We start from the raw sequence: 16,845 nt of genomic DNA, 5'->3' as shown, positions 1-16,845 counted from the left end.
CTCCCCCCTCCCTCTCCCCCTCTCCTTCTCTCTCTCTCTCTCCCCCCCTCCTTCTCTCTCTCTCTCCTCCCCCTCCCTCTCTCTCTCACTCTCTCCTCCTCTCCCTCTCCCCCTCCTCCCTCTCTTTCTTCCTGCATCCAGGGTTAGAGCTCAGAGACTCCCTAGCTCAGCTTCGTTTGCAGATTAGGAAAGTGACACTACTTTGCCTGTGGACACATCCTTTGGGGGAAGAAGAATAACCCTCCCCCCGCCCCCCATCGAGATGACCAAAGTCTTCCACTGGCTGCTCTGAAATCGGCTCGATCTAGGAACAGGGTCCAGTGAGCCTCCTTCCCCTGGATCTCATTGAGTCATTGGTATGGAGTCGGAAAGACCTTTAAGGTCATCCTGGCCTATCCCTCACTTCACAGAAGTAAGTGAGGCCCCGAGAGACTGAGAAATCCCACAGTCAGTTAAATGTCTGAGGCAGGAGGCAAGCCCAGGTCTTCTGGATGGCTCCAAGTCCAGACCTCTATTGCCAGTAGCCTCCTAGCCACCCTCAAAAGCCACGTGCAGAGGGCTCCACTTGGCTGCGTCAAGGCCCACCTGCTCTTTAACATGGGAAAGGCAAACTGCTTTCAGGGAGATAACCCTAGAAGGGGCTGACTTCTTCTTCAGTCAGCACAGGCTGGGTCCCACTGGGTCAGAGGTTCTATCGGTGACCCTTTGGGGGAGCTGGCCAAGCCTCTGGAGGAAGAATCATGTTTTTAAATGTTTCTCAGAATCATGTTTTTAAATAATTGAAGGAAATGCAAATTTTCTGTTCAAGTTTAGTGAAAATAAAAATGCCATTTCTCCCCCATCCCCCAAGTTCACGGACCTACTGAAATATATCCATGGACCCCAGAGGATCTGCAGACCCTTGGTTAAATACTCCTTCACTAGGGCTAACTACCACCCACACAGAGCAAGCGTTCCCATCAAGAGAGCCTCATGTCAAGAAGAGTGCTGGGTGCTAACTCTGCCACAGTCACATACTGACTGTGTGACCCTGGACAAGTCACTTAACCCTTAAGAGTCTGGGTTTCCTCATCTGTAAAGTGGGGGATAGTAACGGCATCCAGACTCCAGGGGTTGCAAGGATCCAATGAGATAATGTATGACAATCACCTGACAAACCTTGAAGCACCCGGGAGTTATCAGGCGATATCAGGAAGAAAGGGATTTCACGTCTTGGCTCTGAAGAAAAAACAAAACCCCCAAACTCAGGCCAACTTCAAAAGGAAGGGAAGCGTGGAAGAAGAGGAGAGGAAGAGAAGGGGAGGAGGAGAGGAGGAGGAGGATGGAGAGGAGGAAGAGAAGGGAAGGGAGGAAGAGGAGGAGGAGGACGGAGGGAGGTGGAGGGAGGACGACAACAGGGGAGAGGAGGGAGGAGAAGGAGAAAAAGAAGGGGAGAAGGAGAAAGGAGGAGGAGAAGGGAAGAAGGAGAGAGAAGAAAAGAAGGAGGGAAGAGGAGGGTAAGGGAGAAAGAGGGGGAGAGGAAGAAAAAGAAGGGGAGGAGAAGAGAAGGGGAGAAGAGAGGCAGGAGAAAAAGGGGAGGTGGGCTGGCTCTTGGGGGTCGGCCAGAACATTTACAGATCCAGCGTGCCCACTGACAGCTTATTATTAATCTCCTCGCGTGACCCCCAGCCAAAGCTCTTTCCAAGGCTTTGCATAAATGCCGGTAATCTCTGGGCCGCCTTTGCATGGTCTGGTGGGAGAGGAAGAAAGCTAGCAGGCGGGAAGCGAGTGAGAAGACTGAATGGAGAGACTGTGGAAGCTGCAGGGGTGGAGGGGGAGGAGGGGGGGTGAGGGGGCAGAGGGCCCGGGCCTGCAGCGGGGGCTGGGCACCGAGTGGGAGACAGGGCGTGCAGACATTCATCCAAGGACGTCACGATGGCAGCTTCTCATTATTAAATGGAAGAGCTCGGGATAAATCTGATCTCACTTCCATTTGTTTTCCGCCTGAGCCGCCAAAGGTCGGGCGGCTGTGTTTAGAAAGGGACGTTCTGGGCTGCTGGCAAAGCTAATTTCATGTCTGGCTTGCCTGAGTCTGGGGAGAAAAAAATATAAAGAAGAAGGCAAGCTTCCTGGCGGGGAGGGGCTTTGGGATCTGAGGGGCCGCTGATGCTCTGCAGGGGGGTGGCAGGGTCATCGCTCGCGAGCTGGAAGGGGCCTCAGAGCCCATCAAGTCTGGCCCTTTCATCTGACAGATGAGGAAACTGAGGCCAAGGAGGCTGTGACTTGCTCGAGGTGACGCAAGCAGCCGTTGGCCGAGGGGATTTGAACTCAGGTTTTCCTGAGTATGGGTCCAATCCTCTATCTGTTGGACCTCTCTGTGCCTCAGTTTCCATATCTGTAAAATGGGGTACCTCATCGGGTTGGTGTGAGCATCAAGGGAGACAGCCCGTGTAAAGCACTTTGAAAACCTTAAAGCTGCGTGATACATGTGGGAGCTGTCGTCATTATCATTTCTTTTACTCCACCCAGCCTCCGAGGGACAGCCTGCTGGGTGCAGTGGTTCTTCCAAGGGCTAGGGAAGGAGAGAGAGGCCCTCCAGGCCAATGCCTCACTTTGTCCTAGCTGTGTGACCCTGGACAAGTCACTTCATCCTGTCTGCCTCAGTTTCCTTATCTGTAAAATGAGCTGGAATAAAAAATGGCAAACCACTCCAGCGTCTTTGCCAAGAAGATCCCAAATGGGGTCACGAAGAGTCAGACACGACTGAAAAATGACTGAACCACAAACGACAGACAAAGGCCTCCTTTTCGTGGGATTTCAGATCTAGAACTGGAAGGGACCTCTTGGGCCGTCTGGGCCAATCCTGTCACTGGACAGATGAGCAAACGGAGGCCCCAGGGAGTTGGGTGTGGTGATCAAGGCAGAAGAGTTAGTCCAGACCAGGGCAGTTAGATCTGGAGATGGGTGGGACCTTGGAGGTCTCATGTTACAGATGAGCAAACTGAGGCAGGAAGAGCTTGAATGCAGGTGCTCTGCCTCCAGAGGCAGCACTCTGACCATTGATCCAGGCTGCCTTTGGGATCTGAGCTCCCAGATGGTCGGGAAAGTTCAGCATCCACTCCCACTGACTTGTACTGATTTACGTCATGCTCAGACCTTTCCCTGCAAATAGGATTTAAGAGAAGCTGAGAATTTCAGAGTTCAGAGGGACTTTAGAGACCATCTTTTCCAACTCCATTATTTCACAGGGAGGGAAGTGAAGCCCAGAGAGGCAGGGATTTGCCCAAGGACAGTGAAGGGCCCCATGAAGGAGCCCTGGGGCTCAGCCAGGACAGGGCACCCTGTCTCCAGGTTTGGAGAACAGGCTGATGTGGGGAGGAAGCACCCAACTGAAATGGCGTGGCGGGCCCTTGCTGCCAAAGCCGGCACTAAGCGCCGATCTGGGACCTCCCGCTTTGACCAAGCTGACCACCTTGTCTATATACATAGGCTTCAATTCCATTGAACTGAGCACATCCATTTAGTGATTGTGTAAGTCACTAGGTTATGCACTACATTGGACAGAGAGAAATTAGAAGAGAAAATGGTGTTACCCTCAGGGAGGGTTGCCTAAAGACTGTACCTAAAACCTACAGAGTAAGACATGGTCAGGTAAGTGTGTGAGTGCCGAGCCACAGTGGAGGGGAGGTGGCCTGGGGCCTGGGACCATGTACACAGGAAAGAGAATTTGCTCCTCCAGGTGAGAAGTGTTTGACCAGAGGTATTAGCAGGAGAAAGAGAAAGGAGGGAACTGATTCAGGACATAGAAAGGCAGAATCAATGGGACTCAATGAGAATGAATAATTCTAAGTCTGAGACTTCCCATCTAGGGGCTGGGAAGATAGTAGCATTGATAAAAAGAGCAAAGTCAGACAGAAGAATTATAGGATCATACATTTAACAAAGAAATGACCCTTGGAATTCATCAGGTTCCAATCCCTAACTTTACAGATGAGGAAAATGAGGCACTGAGTGTTTAGTGACTTGCCCAGGGTCACCAGGCTAGGCAGGATTTGACCTCTCCTACCACACTGCTCAGCATACTCTGAATGTGCCCAAAAAAGGGCTCAGTAGGCAGGTGGCCTCCACAAGAAGCCGTCCGGTGAGCCACCATCATCAGAGACCGAAAGACTCACCCCTTGTGAGAGGAGAACCCTCCCCCATCCCTGTCCTGGCCACTGTGAGCTCCCCAGGACAGAGCAGAGTTATGCTCACCATTGGACGAGTCATCCCCATAGTTTTTGTGAGATGGTGCATACAGGAACATCAATGCAAAGACGTAGAGGTTCCACATGCCATAGATGCCTGTGAAAAAGGCGCTGTTCACCTGGACCGTGATGCCGCCCCATTTCCAGTGGCCCTCGGTCACCTGTCATGGAAGAAAAAAGCAGACGTGGTCAGAGTGGACCAAAAGCAAGGCTGCCATTTCATGGGGCCACCGTCTCTTCCTGGCCTCCCCATCCCTGGGTCTGGCTAGCAGTGTGACCAGGGCCATGTCATTTGGGCTCCAGTTTCCTCATCCATGAAATGGGCCTATTAATGCCTGAAGAATTTCACCTCCCAGCTCTGTACTGAAACACAATAGAAATAATGTGTGTAAAAGGTTTTATGAGCCCTTCAGCACAATTCAAGAAGCATCGGTTAAGGGCATGTAGGCCTTGTGCTAAGTGCTACACATATGTACAGAGACAATGATGAAACGACCCCTTCCCTCGAGGAGGACATTCTAGCCTGAACTGTGGCAGAAACGTCAGTTACTATTATTGTCATCATGAAATGCTCTAATCATGGCATGTCCTAACTGAAGGACTTTTCATTGCTCACCAAAAAAAAAAAAGCCCAGACTCCTGACTCTGGCATTCAATGCTCTGCAAACCTACCTTTCCAGTCAATCTCACCCTCCTCTTCACCCAGGACCTTAGGAGGAGAGATTAGTAGCTGGAAAAGACCTTAAATCCAAACCCTTCTTTTTAGAGATGAGCAAACCAAGGCCCAGAGAGTGACTTACCCAGGGTCATCCAAGTATCTGAGGCAGAATTGGAACCCAGGTCTCCCTGTCTCCAAATTCAGCACTATTTACTGCTTCGTGCTGTCTTCTCCCAAACTAGACCAGGTGCCATTACGTCTTTCCTATCTTGGCCTTTGCTCATGTCTTTCACTTCTGCTTGGAAAACTCTCCTTTCTATCTCTGGTTGCTGAAATCTTACCTGTCCAGAACACATGCCCACCTCCTCCATGAAGGTTCTCTTTCACAGTCAGATAGGAATTAAGATCCCACTACTGTTCGTACTTACTAAGATAATGACATAGATCTGTGACCCCACTGGACGACATGCTCCTCTCCCACACTAGTCCACATCAGTGTTACCATATTTTAACGTGTAGTTCATTGATTTGTGTCCTTGTCTTATCTCCTGCTCTTAGACAGTAAACTCTCTGAGGACAGGGATTAGATCTCATCCGTTGTGCCTGGTATTCTGCAGGAATATAATAAATGCTTTCATCTCTAGTTCCTTGGTGCTTGGGACAGTGCTCTGTGCATTGGTCTGGGCCTATGAGTTCACTTCTTGTGGCTAACTCCCCTCCAGGACCCTTCTTGCACCAATATGGTTCAGCTACTCCTCTACAAAAATGGCTATTAAGACATGGGCTGTGCATCGTTAACAAGGGCCAAGATGAGAAATCCAGAGAAGCATCGGAAGACTTTCGTGAACTGATGCGAAGTGAGATAAGCAGATCCAGAACAACAAGAGACACATGATGCCCACCATGTAAAGGGAAAGATTAATCATGAAATATAGACCCCGAATGCTGTGGCATTACAATGACTAAGCTTGGCCCAAAGAAAACTAGAAGAAGGTACTTCACCCCCATCCTTTTCAAAGGTGAGGAACTATGAGGGCGGAACATTACATATAATGTTGGTTAGTTTTACTGAAAAGTTCTTAACCTTTTTTTCCCCTTTGAGGTTGTCCCCAGTTTTTCCTGTCTGTATCTCATTTGTGCGTAATTGTTAGTATGTTGTCTCACCCATTAGATTATCAGCTCCTTGCGGGCAGGGACTGCTTTGTTGCCTTTGTTTTCCCTGCCTTAGAACAGTGCCTGGCACATAGCAGGTGCTTAATAAATGCTGGCTGGCTTGATTTCTTTACTATAAAGGATTATTCTCTAGGATAGGATTGGAGGTGGGATACATGGGGCTATGTAGGTGGTACAAAAACTAAAGATATTAACAAAAATGTATCAAAAATAAATAGAAAATAAAAAATAATAGGCCACTTTACAAGAGTGAGTCTTAGAGACTTACCTGGGGGCACTGAGTGAGTTAATGACTTGCATATGTCAGAGGCAGGATTTGAACCCAGGGCTTCCTGACTCCAGGGCCAGCTCTTTGTCCACTACACTAAGCTGTCTCTTGCTTTGTGCATAGCAGACACTTAAAAAATTTTGTTGTATTGAAAAAAATTCCAGGGCACGCAGCAATAACGGTGAATGCATTCTCCTAGGTACAGTGAAAGGAGTCATGTTGGGCTCCCTATTCTGATGGGAATTCAGTAGAGAAGGCAGGAATTACCTGGTGGCTGCATTTTAGGGGGAGCTCTGGCTAGGTAAAGGCACAGAGTCGCTATCAGAAGGGCTGGGCTGCCATAGCTTCCTCCATGCCTACACTCAAGATGGTCCACACACCTAGAGGACTCCCCTTCCACTCTCTGACCTCTCTAGAGGCAGAATCACAGGCTTCTTCTGAGTTCCTTTGCTCATTCCTCATCCACGTCACCCCAACTAACCCTGGGCTACCCCAAGGTTCTCTCTCCATACACTCTCCCTTGGTGACCTCATTGGTTCCCATGAGTTCAGTAATAATTTCCGCTTTTTTTTTTTAAGGCAATTGGGGTTAAATGACTTGCCCAGGGTCACACAGCTAGTGTCAAGTGTTTGGTTTGAGGCCAGATTTGAACTCAGGTCCTCCTGACTTCGGGGCCGGTGCTCTATCCACTGCGCCACCTAGATGCCTCTATCAATAATAATTTCCATCCAGATGATTGCCAGAGCTAGAAATCTGGCCCTTGTCTTTTGTGAGCTGCACACCTGTGTCCCAACTGCCTATGGATATTTTGAACAGAATGTTCTGGAGGCATCTCAACTATTCTGTTCCAAACAGAACTCATTATTTTCCCCCACACTACTTCTATCAAGAACTTCTGTATCCTTCCAGTCACTGAGCTTTGAAACCTTGGCATCGTCCTTGGCTTCTCACTCTCTCGCTTACTTGGCATGGGCAATCCGATGCCTAAATCTCATTGCTCGTCTCCCCCAAACACCTCAGGCGTGACCGTCACCTTCTCTCCATTGACACAGTCAACACCAACACCCGACTTCAGGCTCTCATTCCCCTCTCACTGGGATATTGCACAACTTCTGCCTCGTTTTCCCTGCCTCGGACCTTTCCCCACTCCAGTCCAGCCTCCACAGACTTGCCAAAATGACTTTCCTAAGGTGGACTTCTGACCATTTCACCCATTAAACCTTGACCATGTCAGTCAAACTCTACTGACTCTATTACCTTCAGATCAAATACAAAGTGTCCCGAAGTCTAAGTTCAGATGTTAGCTACTGAAGCTTGAAAGATTTTGGGGATGCTTTGTATAAGTTCTTTTTGGTCAGGAAAATTCTTGACAGCCTGGCCCCTTACTCCCCTTCCAGTCTTCTCGCACACTGCTGCCTTGCACATATGCTGTGATTCAGCCCATCTGACTTGCCGCTCGGTACAATGAAGACCCCATCTCCTACTGCCAGACCGTTGCCGTCCCCAGCGCCTGGAACACTCGCTCAGCTCTTCAAAATCTCTTTTTCCTTCAAGAATCGGCTCAAGCAGCTTCTCCCTGAAGCCTTTCCTGACTCTCGCAGATACTTACGGCCGTGCTCCCCAAACTACTCACTGTGTATACGTGTGAATGTGTGGGATGATGTACATCCTATCTCTTAGGCTTTTTAAGCTCCCCTTCTCAAGGGCAGGCTGTGCTTTGGTCTTTGTGGCCCCTAGCACCTAGTACAGAGCCTGGCATATAGAAGGTGCTTAATAGATGTTTATTGGTTGATTTAGTCCAGCCCACGCATGAAGAGAATCCCTCCTATCAATATCCCCCTAACAAGGGCTCATCGAGCCACAGCTAAAGACCTCCGAGGAGAGAGATCCCCTTCCACTTTGGGGCAGCCATATCGTTAGAGCATTTTCCCTCACATGAACCCCAACTGACTGCTTTGCGTCTGCCAACCACTATTCTCGGTTCTGTCCTCTGAGGCCACAGGGAACAAGACTAATTCTTCCTCCAGCAGACGCCCCTTCACCCTGAGGACGGCGATCGAGTACTCCCTGAATCTCTTCCTCCAGGCCAATCAGCCCCAGCTCCATCAAAAAATGCTCAGGTGACTGGCTCAAGACCTTTCCCCACCCTGGCTGGCCCCTTTGGGTGCTTTCCAACTCAGAAGCCCCTTCTTAAGTCATGGCGTCCAGAACTCAATGCAGTTCTCCAGGAGGTCTGACCAGGGCAGAGACCCCCCCCCCCCCTTCTGGAAGCCACGCCCATTTCACATTAGCTTTGCTGGCTGCCACTTGCTAACTGAAGTCTTGACTCAATCTGAGAACTGCAGACCTGAAATATTCCTTAGCAGCTATTTAGTCTATTAAAAAAAAACACCCACTACCACACACTTGAGAAGTGGTCATTCAGCCTCTGTTGACTTTAAACTCCACAAAGTTTGAAAACCTTACGACTGAAGCCCTGGATAGGGGCCAGTCCCACATTTTGTAGGGATGAGACAACCAGGGTCGACAGTTGCCGTGAATTAGGGTCTTGGAATTCAGAAGACGCTGGCAGATTCCCAGCTTAGCTACATACTGGCTGTGTAACCTTGGGCAAACAGCTTCATCTCCCATTGCAAGCTCCAGCCAGATTCCCCTGCTCAAGAACTCTGCTGGCTCCTTCTTACCTGTAGGGTAAACTGCAAACTCCTCCTTTACAATCCGGCTCTAGCTACCTGATTCCTCACATGACAGTCCTCTCCCAAGTCTGCGTCTTCCGACGGGCTTTTTCTATGCCCTTGATGCATTCCCTCCTTACCCACGACTCATAGAAATCCACCGATTAATAAACTTTTATTTATTAAGCACCTACTAGGTGCCAGGCACTGTGCTGAGCACTGTGGATACAAAAAGAGGCAAAAGACAGGAGGAGGCAAAAGCCCTCAAGGAGCCTACAGTCTAAAAATGGGGGAGATGACAGACCAACAAATAGATAAAAGCAAGTTTTTTGCAGGATAAATAGGAAATGATTGGAGGGAAGGCACTAGCATTAAGAGGGATTGGGAAAGGCAACTTCCTGCAGAAGGGGGGATTTTAGTTGGGACTTGCCTTCCTCCAAAGCCATTCCTACAGTGATCCTCTCCTGATCTCCCCCACCCTCATCTCCTACCACCAGTTACTGCCTGCCCTTCTTCCAGAAATTATTGTATATATTTTATGTTTAATTTTCCATTTATATGTTATTTTCCCCCAGTACAATTTCCCTGAGGGCAGGGACTATTTCATTTGTCTTTGTACCCTTTGTGCCTAGCACTGTGCCTGACAGTGACTGAATGAATGAATGAATGACAGTGATCATGGAGTAAAGGTCTTTGATCTCTTCCTGGTACTCAGCATGGCACTGAGTACCTGGAGGCAGTCGGGTGTAGTAGAAAGAACACTAGTCACACCCAGGGAGGCTATGGATTCCAGGTTCTGCTGCTTATTCTATCTATGACCTGTAAGCAGGTCACTTTTTACCTCTAGGTTACAGTTTTCTTGTCTGCAAAATAAGGATATAAATACCCGACCCATCCCACAGGCTTGCTGCAAGGTTCATGCTTTGTAAACTTGAAAGTCCTGCATTCGCATGTGTGTAATTACTAGCATACGTGCTCAGCACAGAAACTCATCTGAGCTAGGAGGGCCCAAAGAGCCCAGCTAGTCCGACTTCCTTATTTTCTACATAAAGAAAAGGCCAGATAACTTTCCTTTGGTTGCCCTGCTAGACAATGGGGGAGCTGGGATTTGAACTCTAATGTCTAGGGTCCTTTCCATTAGGCACCATTTTGCCTCCTACCTCGAGAAGGAAAAAGATAGTTTTGCATTATAGACCTACTGTGGGGAATTGTAGGCTGTGATTTGTTTTTTGTTTTTAATGTTTCCTCAGTTTCCTTATCTGAAGAGGGTGGGCTAGACGAACTCTGAGGTCCCTCCTAGCTGTACACATCATGACCAAGAAGTGTAAGTAGCCCCCATTTTTGATGCTTCAAGTATGAATTGTTTGAATGTTCTTCCCTGACATCATCCATATCTCAAGTTGATACTTTTAGACATTGATTCATACTGTACAAATATAGATATAGCTCCATATGCATAGAAAGTTGGAACCTACTTCAGTAGCTACCAGAGAAGTTTTGGACTCAAAGGGAAGGACAAGAATGAGGATAAACAGTGAGGAATTCAACCGACAAATGTAAAAATAAGAGCTACCGACATGTGTCGAAGGGTTATTTCTTTTATGATCTTGCTTCCAACTGTACTTCTATATTACCTCACAGAGAGTAACTGGTCGCTATTTTAGACTGTTATTTTAACAAAGTTATATTTCTCAAGGACAAATGTGATTCATTTTCAGTTTCTTTTTAAATTGAGGGAGAAGATAAGAGCAGATGAACAGCAAGGCTCTTTGTGGCTTTTATACTATCCCATGAGTTTAAACATATTGAGTCTATGTGCCTCATCTTGCCTCTCAGATAATCATGGCTTGGGGTGGCTAACTGCTCTGTCTACCCACTCATTATCTAGTACCCCAGGTCAAAGCTTCTAAAAGTTCAGGCACTGTGCCTAGGAGGAAGTAATCAGTCAGTAAACATGTATTAAGTGCCTACTAAGTGCCAGGTACTATGCTAAGCACTGGGGATACAAATTAAAATTAAAAAAAAAAGAGAGAGAGAGAGAGACAGTCCTTGCCTTGAAGGAGCTTATAGTCTAAAATCAAAGCTACTAAGTACGGACAACCTCTCAGTCTCACTGGCTTTGAACTTTCAAAAAGGTAAGGCGACTGATGCTAAAGCATCCTAGGCTGATGCACTCACCCTGGCAAATGTTATTTCTGGAAATCACTTTTTCCCCCTCTAGGAGATTTGGAGGCAGAAGACCTGGGTTCAGATCTTCATTCTTTCATTTACTACCTGTATGACCTTGTGCTAGGAACTTCATAGGTCAAGCAGGGCTTCAGTTTCCTCCGTAAAACAAAGGGGATGGATGACCTGATCCCTTCTGGTTCAAAGTCCTACAATGCCATATGTGACCACTTGTACAGAGAGTCACGTACTGAGATGTGGAAGGAACCTAGGACAATGAGGAGTCAGAAGGCTGAGGTTCAATTCAACTTGACAGACATTTATTAAGAGCCTGCCATGTCTTTTCTGTACTTTATTATTTTTGGTTTTGTGTTTTTGGTCTGTGATTTGCTTTGCAACAGAGCTAATATGAAAATGTTTTGCATGACTGCACAAGGATAATCTATTTTAAATTGCTTTCTTTCTCAGAGAGAGGGGAGAAAAGGGAAGGAAAGAGAGGATCTAAATTTTAAAAAGTGAATGTTAAAATTTTTGTTTACGTGTAATTGAGAAAAGAAATTAAATTGAATATAAAAAAGAAGTGTGATACTTTTAAAAAGAGCCTACTATATGCTGGACACTTTGCTTGGTAAGAGGGATACAAAGACAAAAACAAAATAATCTCTGTCATCAAAGAGCTGACATTCTGCTAGGTTCTCAAGCACCATCTCTGTCACTGACTAGGTCTGTGTGACCCTGGGCAAATCATATAAACTCTCTGGGCTTAATCGCCTACACTGTAAAATGGGGATAATAATTCTTATACCACCACCCTCAAAGGCAGAGATAGTATGGCACAATAGATAGAGAGCTGGCCTCAGAACCAGGAACACCTGGGTTCAAATCCCATTTCTGATGCACCAATTAGTCAGTCAACAAACATTTATTAAGTGCTTACTATGTGCCAAGTACTGAGCTGGGCACTTGGGATTTAAAGGAAAAACAGTTCCTGCTTGCAAGGAGTTTCCATTCTCATAGGGAAGACAACACCTATGTAACTGGATACATGCAGAGTAGTTGAAAAAGAAATTTACTGAAGGGGCACCAAGAAAGCCCTTCCGCACAATGCCTTCTTTGACCCAAGTCCTGAAGTCACCTCAGAGGTGGATGGGAGAAGGGAGAATGTTCCAGACACTGGGCAGGGAAAGCCCAAGCCCCGTAGGGGAATGGTGGGCGTAACGTGGAAGGCGGCTGGAAGGTAAGAAGAGGGGTCAGTTGTAGAATCAGAGAGGAGCCTCTACTTTACTCTAGAGGTAAGAGTTAGCAATTTTTGTTAAATTAATACAGAAATTAATTCAGACTATTCATTGGGAGGTCAAATACCAAAGCTGAAGATGAAATACTTTCACAACATAATGAGAAGATAGGGCCTCATTGGAAAAGACCCTGATGTTGGGAATGATTGAAAGAAGAAGAAGGGGATGGCAGAGGATAGAAAGTGTCATGGAAACCATGAAGATGAGCTTAGACAGATGTGGGGGTATGGTGGAGGGCAGAAGGGCCTGGAATGCTGTAGTCCATAGGGTCACTCAGAGTAAGACATGATAGGACAAGAGGGAGCCACATGCGTTCACTGAATAGGAAGGGTAGTGAGGTCAGATCTACACGTTAGGAGAATCACTTAGCAGCTGGGTGGAAGAGGGATCAGAGTGGGGGAAGTTGAGGCAGGGAGATTGCAATAGGCAAGAGAGTCTGTGTAGATGCCCACTTTATTTTGCATGTGTCCACTGAATGAAGAGCTGCCTCCTCCTCCTTCTCCTCACCATCATCATGAAAGAATGGAATGAATGAGCACTGGCCTGAAAGCCAAGAAGCCCTGGGTTTGAGTCCTGCCCCTGATACTCACAGGCTGTGGGACAATTAACCTCTCAGGGCCTAACGGGCAATCCTTGAGCCTCTAAATTCAGAAAAAGGTACTGACCTGTGTTAGTAAAGGGCATTTCCTATTTCCTCATTTAGTAGTTCTCATACTAACGAAATCATTGGTTTACACTCCAGCTATCACCCTCACAGGGTTATTGGAAACAAAACACTTTGCAAATTGTAAAGCTATATTTAAACAAATTCTTCTTCTTGTTGTTATTATTATTATTTTTGCTACTAAGAAAAATGCTCATTTATTTGACTAGAGAGAAGTACAGGCTCCTTTCTCTAAGAAGGACAAAAGCCCAAACACTTTTTGGAGGGCTAATTTCATACAGCATTTAAATTTTGCAAAGGGCTTTAATACACCACCTCATTTGATCCTACAATGTAGGCAGGGGCTATTATCGTCCCCATTTTACAGATGAGAAAACTAACGAGATATTTCTATGGAATGGGTCCCTGGCATGATGGGGTGAAGGAGCAGAAGGGCATTTGGGAATTTGTCTCGGTGGGATCTGACCTGGAACTTCACGCCAGCCCGGCCGGGCTTGCCTATCATGAAGGTCAGTGGTCTTCTCCACATATTACATGCATGCTCTCTGATCTCTCCTGCCTGAAGAGCTGGGCTGCTGCGCTTGCAGTCTTGAAAAATGTCAGGCCTTTAAAAGCCCAACTACAAAGCCCTCAGGGTCACTGCATTCTCCAGCCCCTCCCTCAGCCCCTCATTCTAGGTCACCCGGCTTTAAGATTCCTCTTGAATTCGATTTCATGCAGCTTAAAGCCCAGGCAAGCTCTCCCAGCAAGCAGTGGGACACAATGAGGTTTTTTTAGAAACATTCCTTTCCCAGAGGGCTGGGATCCATTTCAAAAAGTTACTCAACAGGTCCTTCTTTTAGGTGAGATCACCACCGAGACTACTTGAAAACGGTATTAAAAAAAAATCCTGTAATGACTCTGTTAAAACATTACCTGGGAGACGTCTCGTTATGCCTGAAAATGTCTCAGATGTCTATAAATAAACCTTTAAAAAAACAGCAGGAAGAAAGTAAGGAACCGGTGGAATCTGAAATGTGCCTCCTGCTCCTCTCCTTCAGCCAAAACACGCCCTGGATGACTTTCGTACCAGATAGAAAAAGACAGGCGAGGGACAGCCGTGAGACGGGAAACACTGCGGAGCTGTAATACTGATCTTCTCCTCCAAACTTCACCCACCAGCTGAGCTCCCTTGAAGGCTGGCCTCCTTTGCTTGAAAAGCCCATACTAATTGAACATTTAGAAGATTAAGACCGAGCAACAATTCTTTGTTTTAAAGAGAAGCAGAGGTCCCACTTGGCTCTTTGGGGAGAGGAGGAGCTGAGGCTCATGGGGGAAATGGACTTCCTCTAGTAGAAATAGACATTCAGGTGGAAATTGGCCTTTTCTCCATTGATTCTGGTTCTGTCTTATTTCCCTAGGGGTTGTCCAATTCTTCCCTGCCCTCTGGGGCTCAGGGTAACCTGCAGAGGAATGATGGGCTGCCTTGAGAAGTGGAAGGGTAGGGTTCAAGCCAAAGCCGGATGACCAAATTTCAGGAGCACTACAGAGATATGGAGTTGATTCATTGGTCCCGAGATCTTTACCAACACTGAGTCTCTGTAATCATCCTTTACCTTCTGTTTCCTGAGAAGTGAGGTGGATGGTTGATTGAGCTGGCCTTGGAGGTCCCCCTAAGCTCTCAATCAGTGACCTTATAATTGTGGGATCTGAGACCAGGTTTGCCAGAAAACTAGTCAAGGGGTGGACTTGGGAAGAAAAACGAGAACTCCAGATCTGTTATTTCTCTTTTTCTGTCCCCAGTCAACAATGATAGTGCTCTTGATTTGGAAAGAGTACCAGATTGGAGCTGGGTCCAAACTCAACTCTACTACTCACTATCTGGACAACCTTGGGAAACGTGCTTTGTCTCTTTGGGCCTCAGTTTCCCCATCTGTAAAGCGAGGCTTTTGGAGTCCCTTCTACCTCTGAATTTCTGTGACTCTAGGCAAGGGCTCCTTAACCTTCTTTGTGTCCTGGCAGTCTGGGTTGGTCTATGGACTCTTCAGACTCATGTTTTTGAAGGCATAAAAAAAAAATCCACAGGATAGTTATTGAAACTCAGTTATCCAAAGAACAAGAAACAAAAAAGTGTGTAGACCCCAGGTTAAGCAGCCCTAAAGCATAAATCTCTCAATCTAGTGGGCCTTAGAAGCCTGGAAATAAGCATTCTGGGATGAGGGAGAAGGGGTTTGGTGAAATTCAGGTCACTGTGTATATGCTCACATTGGACTCAGCTCGCTGCATGAAAGTTCATTCATGATTTAGGACACAACTCTGTGACTGCACTCTGGGTCACAAGAGTGTCCCAAGAGACAAGTCCCAAGGCACCCCTAGGTGCGAGAAACAGCCTTTTAGGGACAAAGACAGGGTGGCTAGGCCAGGACAGATGCTGTCTAAGGAAAATAGTTCACAGAGCATCAGTCTCCCCACCTTGAGTCTCTCCAGAGCCAGGGACACGAACAATGCCTGGTGGAAGCAGTCAGTGGAGCTGGATACTGCTATGTGCCTCATACAGTGGATATGGCCCCTGAGGATGCAGTCATGGCTAATACGTAGCACGGGCATGGTGCCCTCAGGTGCCAGGCACATAGATAGGTGTTTCAATCTTGAAAATTTCCTCACCTGTAAAATGGGGATAATAACAGCACCTCCCTTCCAGGGTGGTTGTGAAGATGAAATGAGAGAATATTTATAAAGTGCTTAGCCCAGTGCCTGGCACATAGTAGGTGCTAGATAAATGTTTCTTCCTTTCCCATTTCCCCGCTTGTCATTTCTAGCCCAGCCACTTATTCATTGGTCATCAATGGTCCAAAATGGCTGGACTCTTCATTTTCTCCTCAACAAGGACGCAAGTACAAGTTTTTGTTAAGTGCCTACTATGTGCCAGGCACTTCATTAAGCCATTTACAAATATAATCCCATTTGATCCTTACCACAACCCTGGAAGGCAAGTGCTACTATACCCATTTTACAAAAGAGGACACTGAGGCAGTCGGAGGTTAAGGGACTTGCAGAAGGTCACACAGCTAGTAAATATTTGAGGTCACCTTTGAATTCAAGTCTTCTTGACTTTAGGCCCAGAGCTCTTTCCACTGTCCCATATATAAAATAATCCCTACTCTAAAGGATCTTGTGTTGTACTGGGGGAGACAGCATGTACATGTAAAAGTATATAGTATAAGTATAAAGTTAATAAAAACACATAAAGTCATTGAATATAAGATAGTTTAAGACAGAGAGTGCTAGAAGTTTGGGGTTTTTTTGGGGGGGGGGTGAGGCATTTGGGGTTAAGTGACTTGCCCACAGTCATACAGCTAGTAAGTGTCAAGTGTCTGATCTGAGGCCAAATTTGAACTCGGGTCCTCCTGACTCCAGGCCTGGTGCTCTATCCACTGCACCACCTAGCTGCCCCAAGCAGTTTGGGAGAACAGGAAAAACTTCATGAGGAAGATGTTGTATAGGATGAGAGGGCGCCTGTAAAGTAGAGGGAGACTGATGCTGAGTGAAGTGAGCAGAACCAAGAGAACGTTGTACACAATAACAGCCATGTTGCATGATGACTAACATTGATAAACTTAACCCTTCCTGGCAATACAGGGATCTAAGATATCCCCAGAGGCCTTGTGATAGAAAACGCTATCCATACCCAAAGGAAGAACTATGGAAGCCGAATTGCTAATTTTTTTCTCTTCTGTTGAG

General features: G+C 46.8%; 1 protein-coding gene across 2 annotated transcripts in view; it reads right to left on the bottom strand.

The window, feature by feature from the left end:
- Nucleotides 1-16,845, bottom strand: part of WLS (Wnt ligand secretion mediator) — a 137,367-nt gene that overhangs the window by 4,351 nt on the left and 116,171 nt on the right. Inside the window, exons 11-12 of one of the 2 annotated variants that reach the window (XM_027874046.1) lie at nucleotides 4,234-4,387; nucleotides 1,150-1,218 (exon numbers count right to left, since the gene is read on the bottom strand). In XM_027874046.1, coding sequence (XP_027729847.1) covers nucleotides 1,150-1,218; nucleotides 4,234-4,387 — 223 coding nt within the window. The remainder of the gene's footprint in view (nucleotides 1-1,149; nucleotides 1,219-4,233; nucleotides 4,388-16,845) is intronic. The other variant, XM_027874047.1, reaches the window with a different exon arrangement.

The sequence above is a fragment of the Vombatus ursinus genome, unplaced genomic scaffold (genome assembly GCF_900497805.2).
Source record: "Vombatus ursinus unplaced genomic scaffold, bare-nosed wombat genome assembly UNPS02014804.1, whole genome shotgun sequence".
NCBI lineage: Eukaryota > Metazoa > Chordata > Mammalia > Diprotodontia > Vombatidae > Vombatus > Vombatus ursinus.
This window is presented reverse-complemented; position numbering and strand designations above follow the sequence as displayed.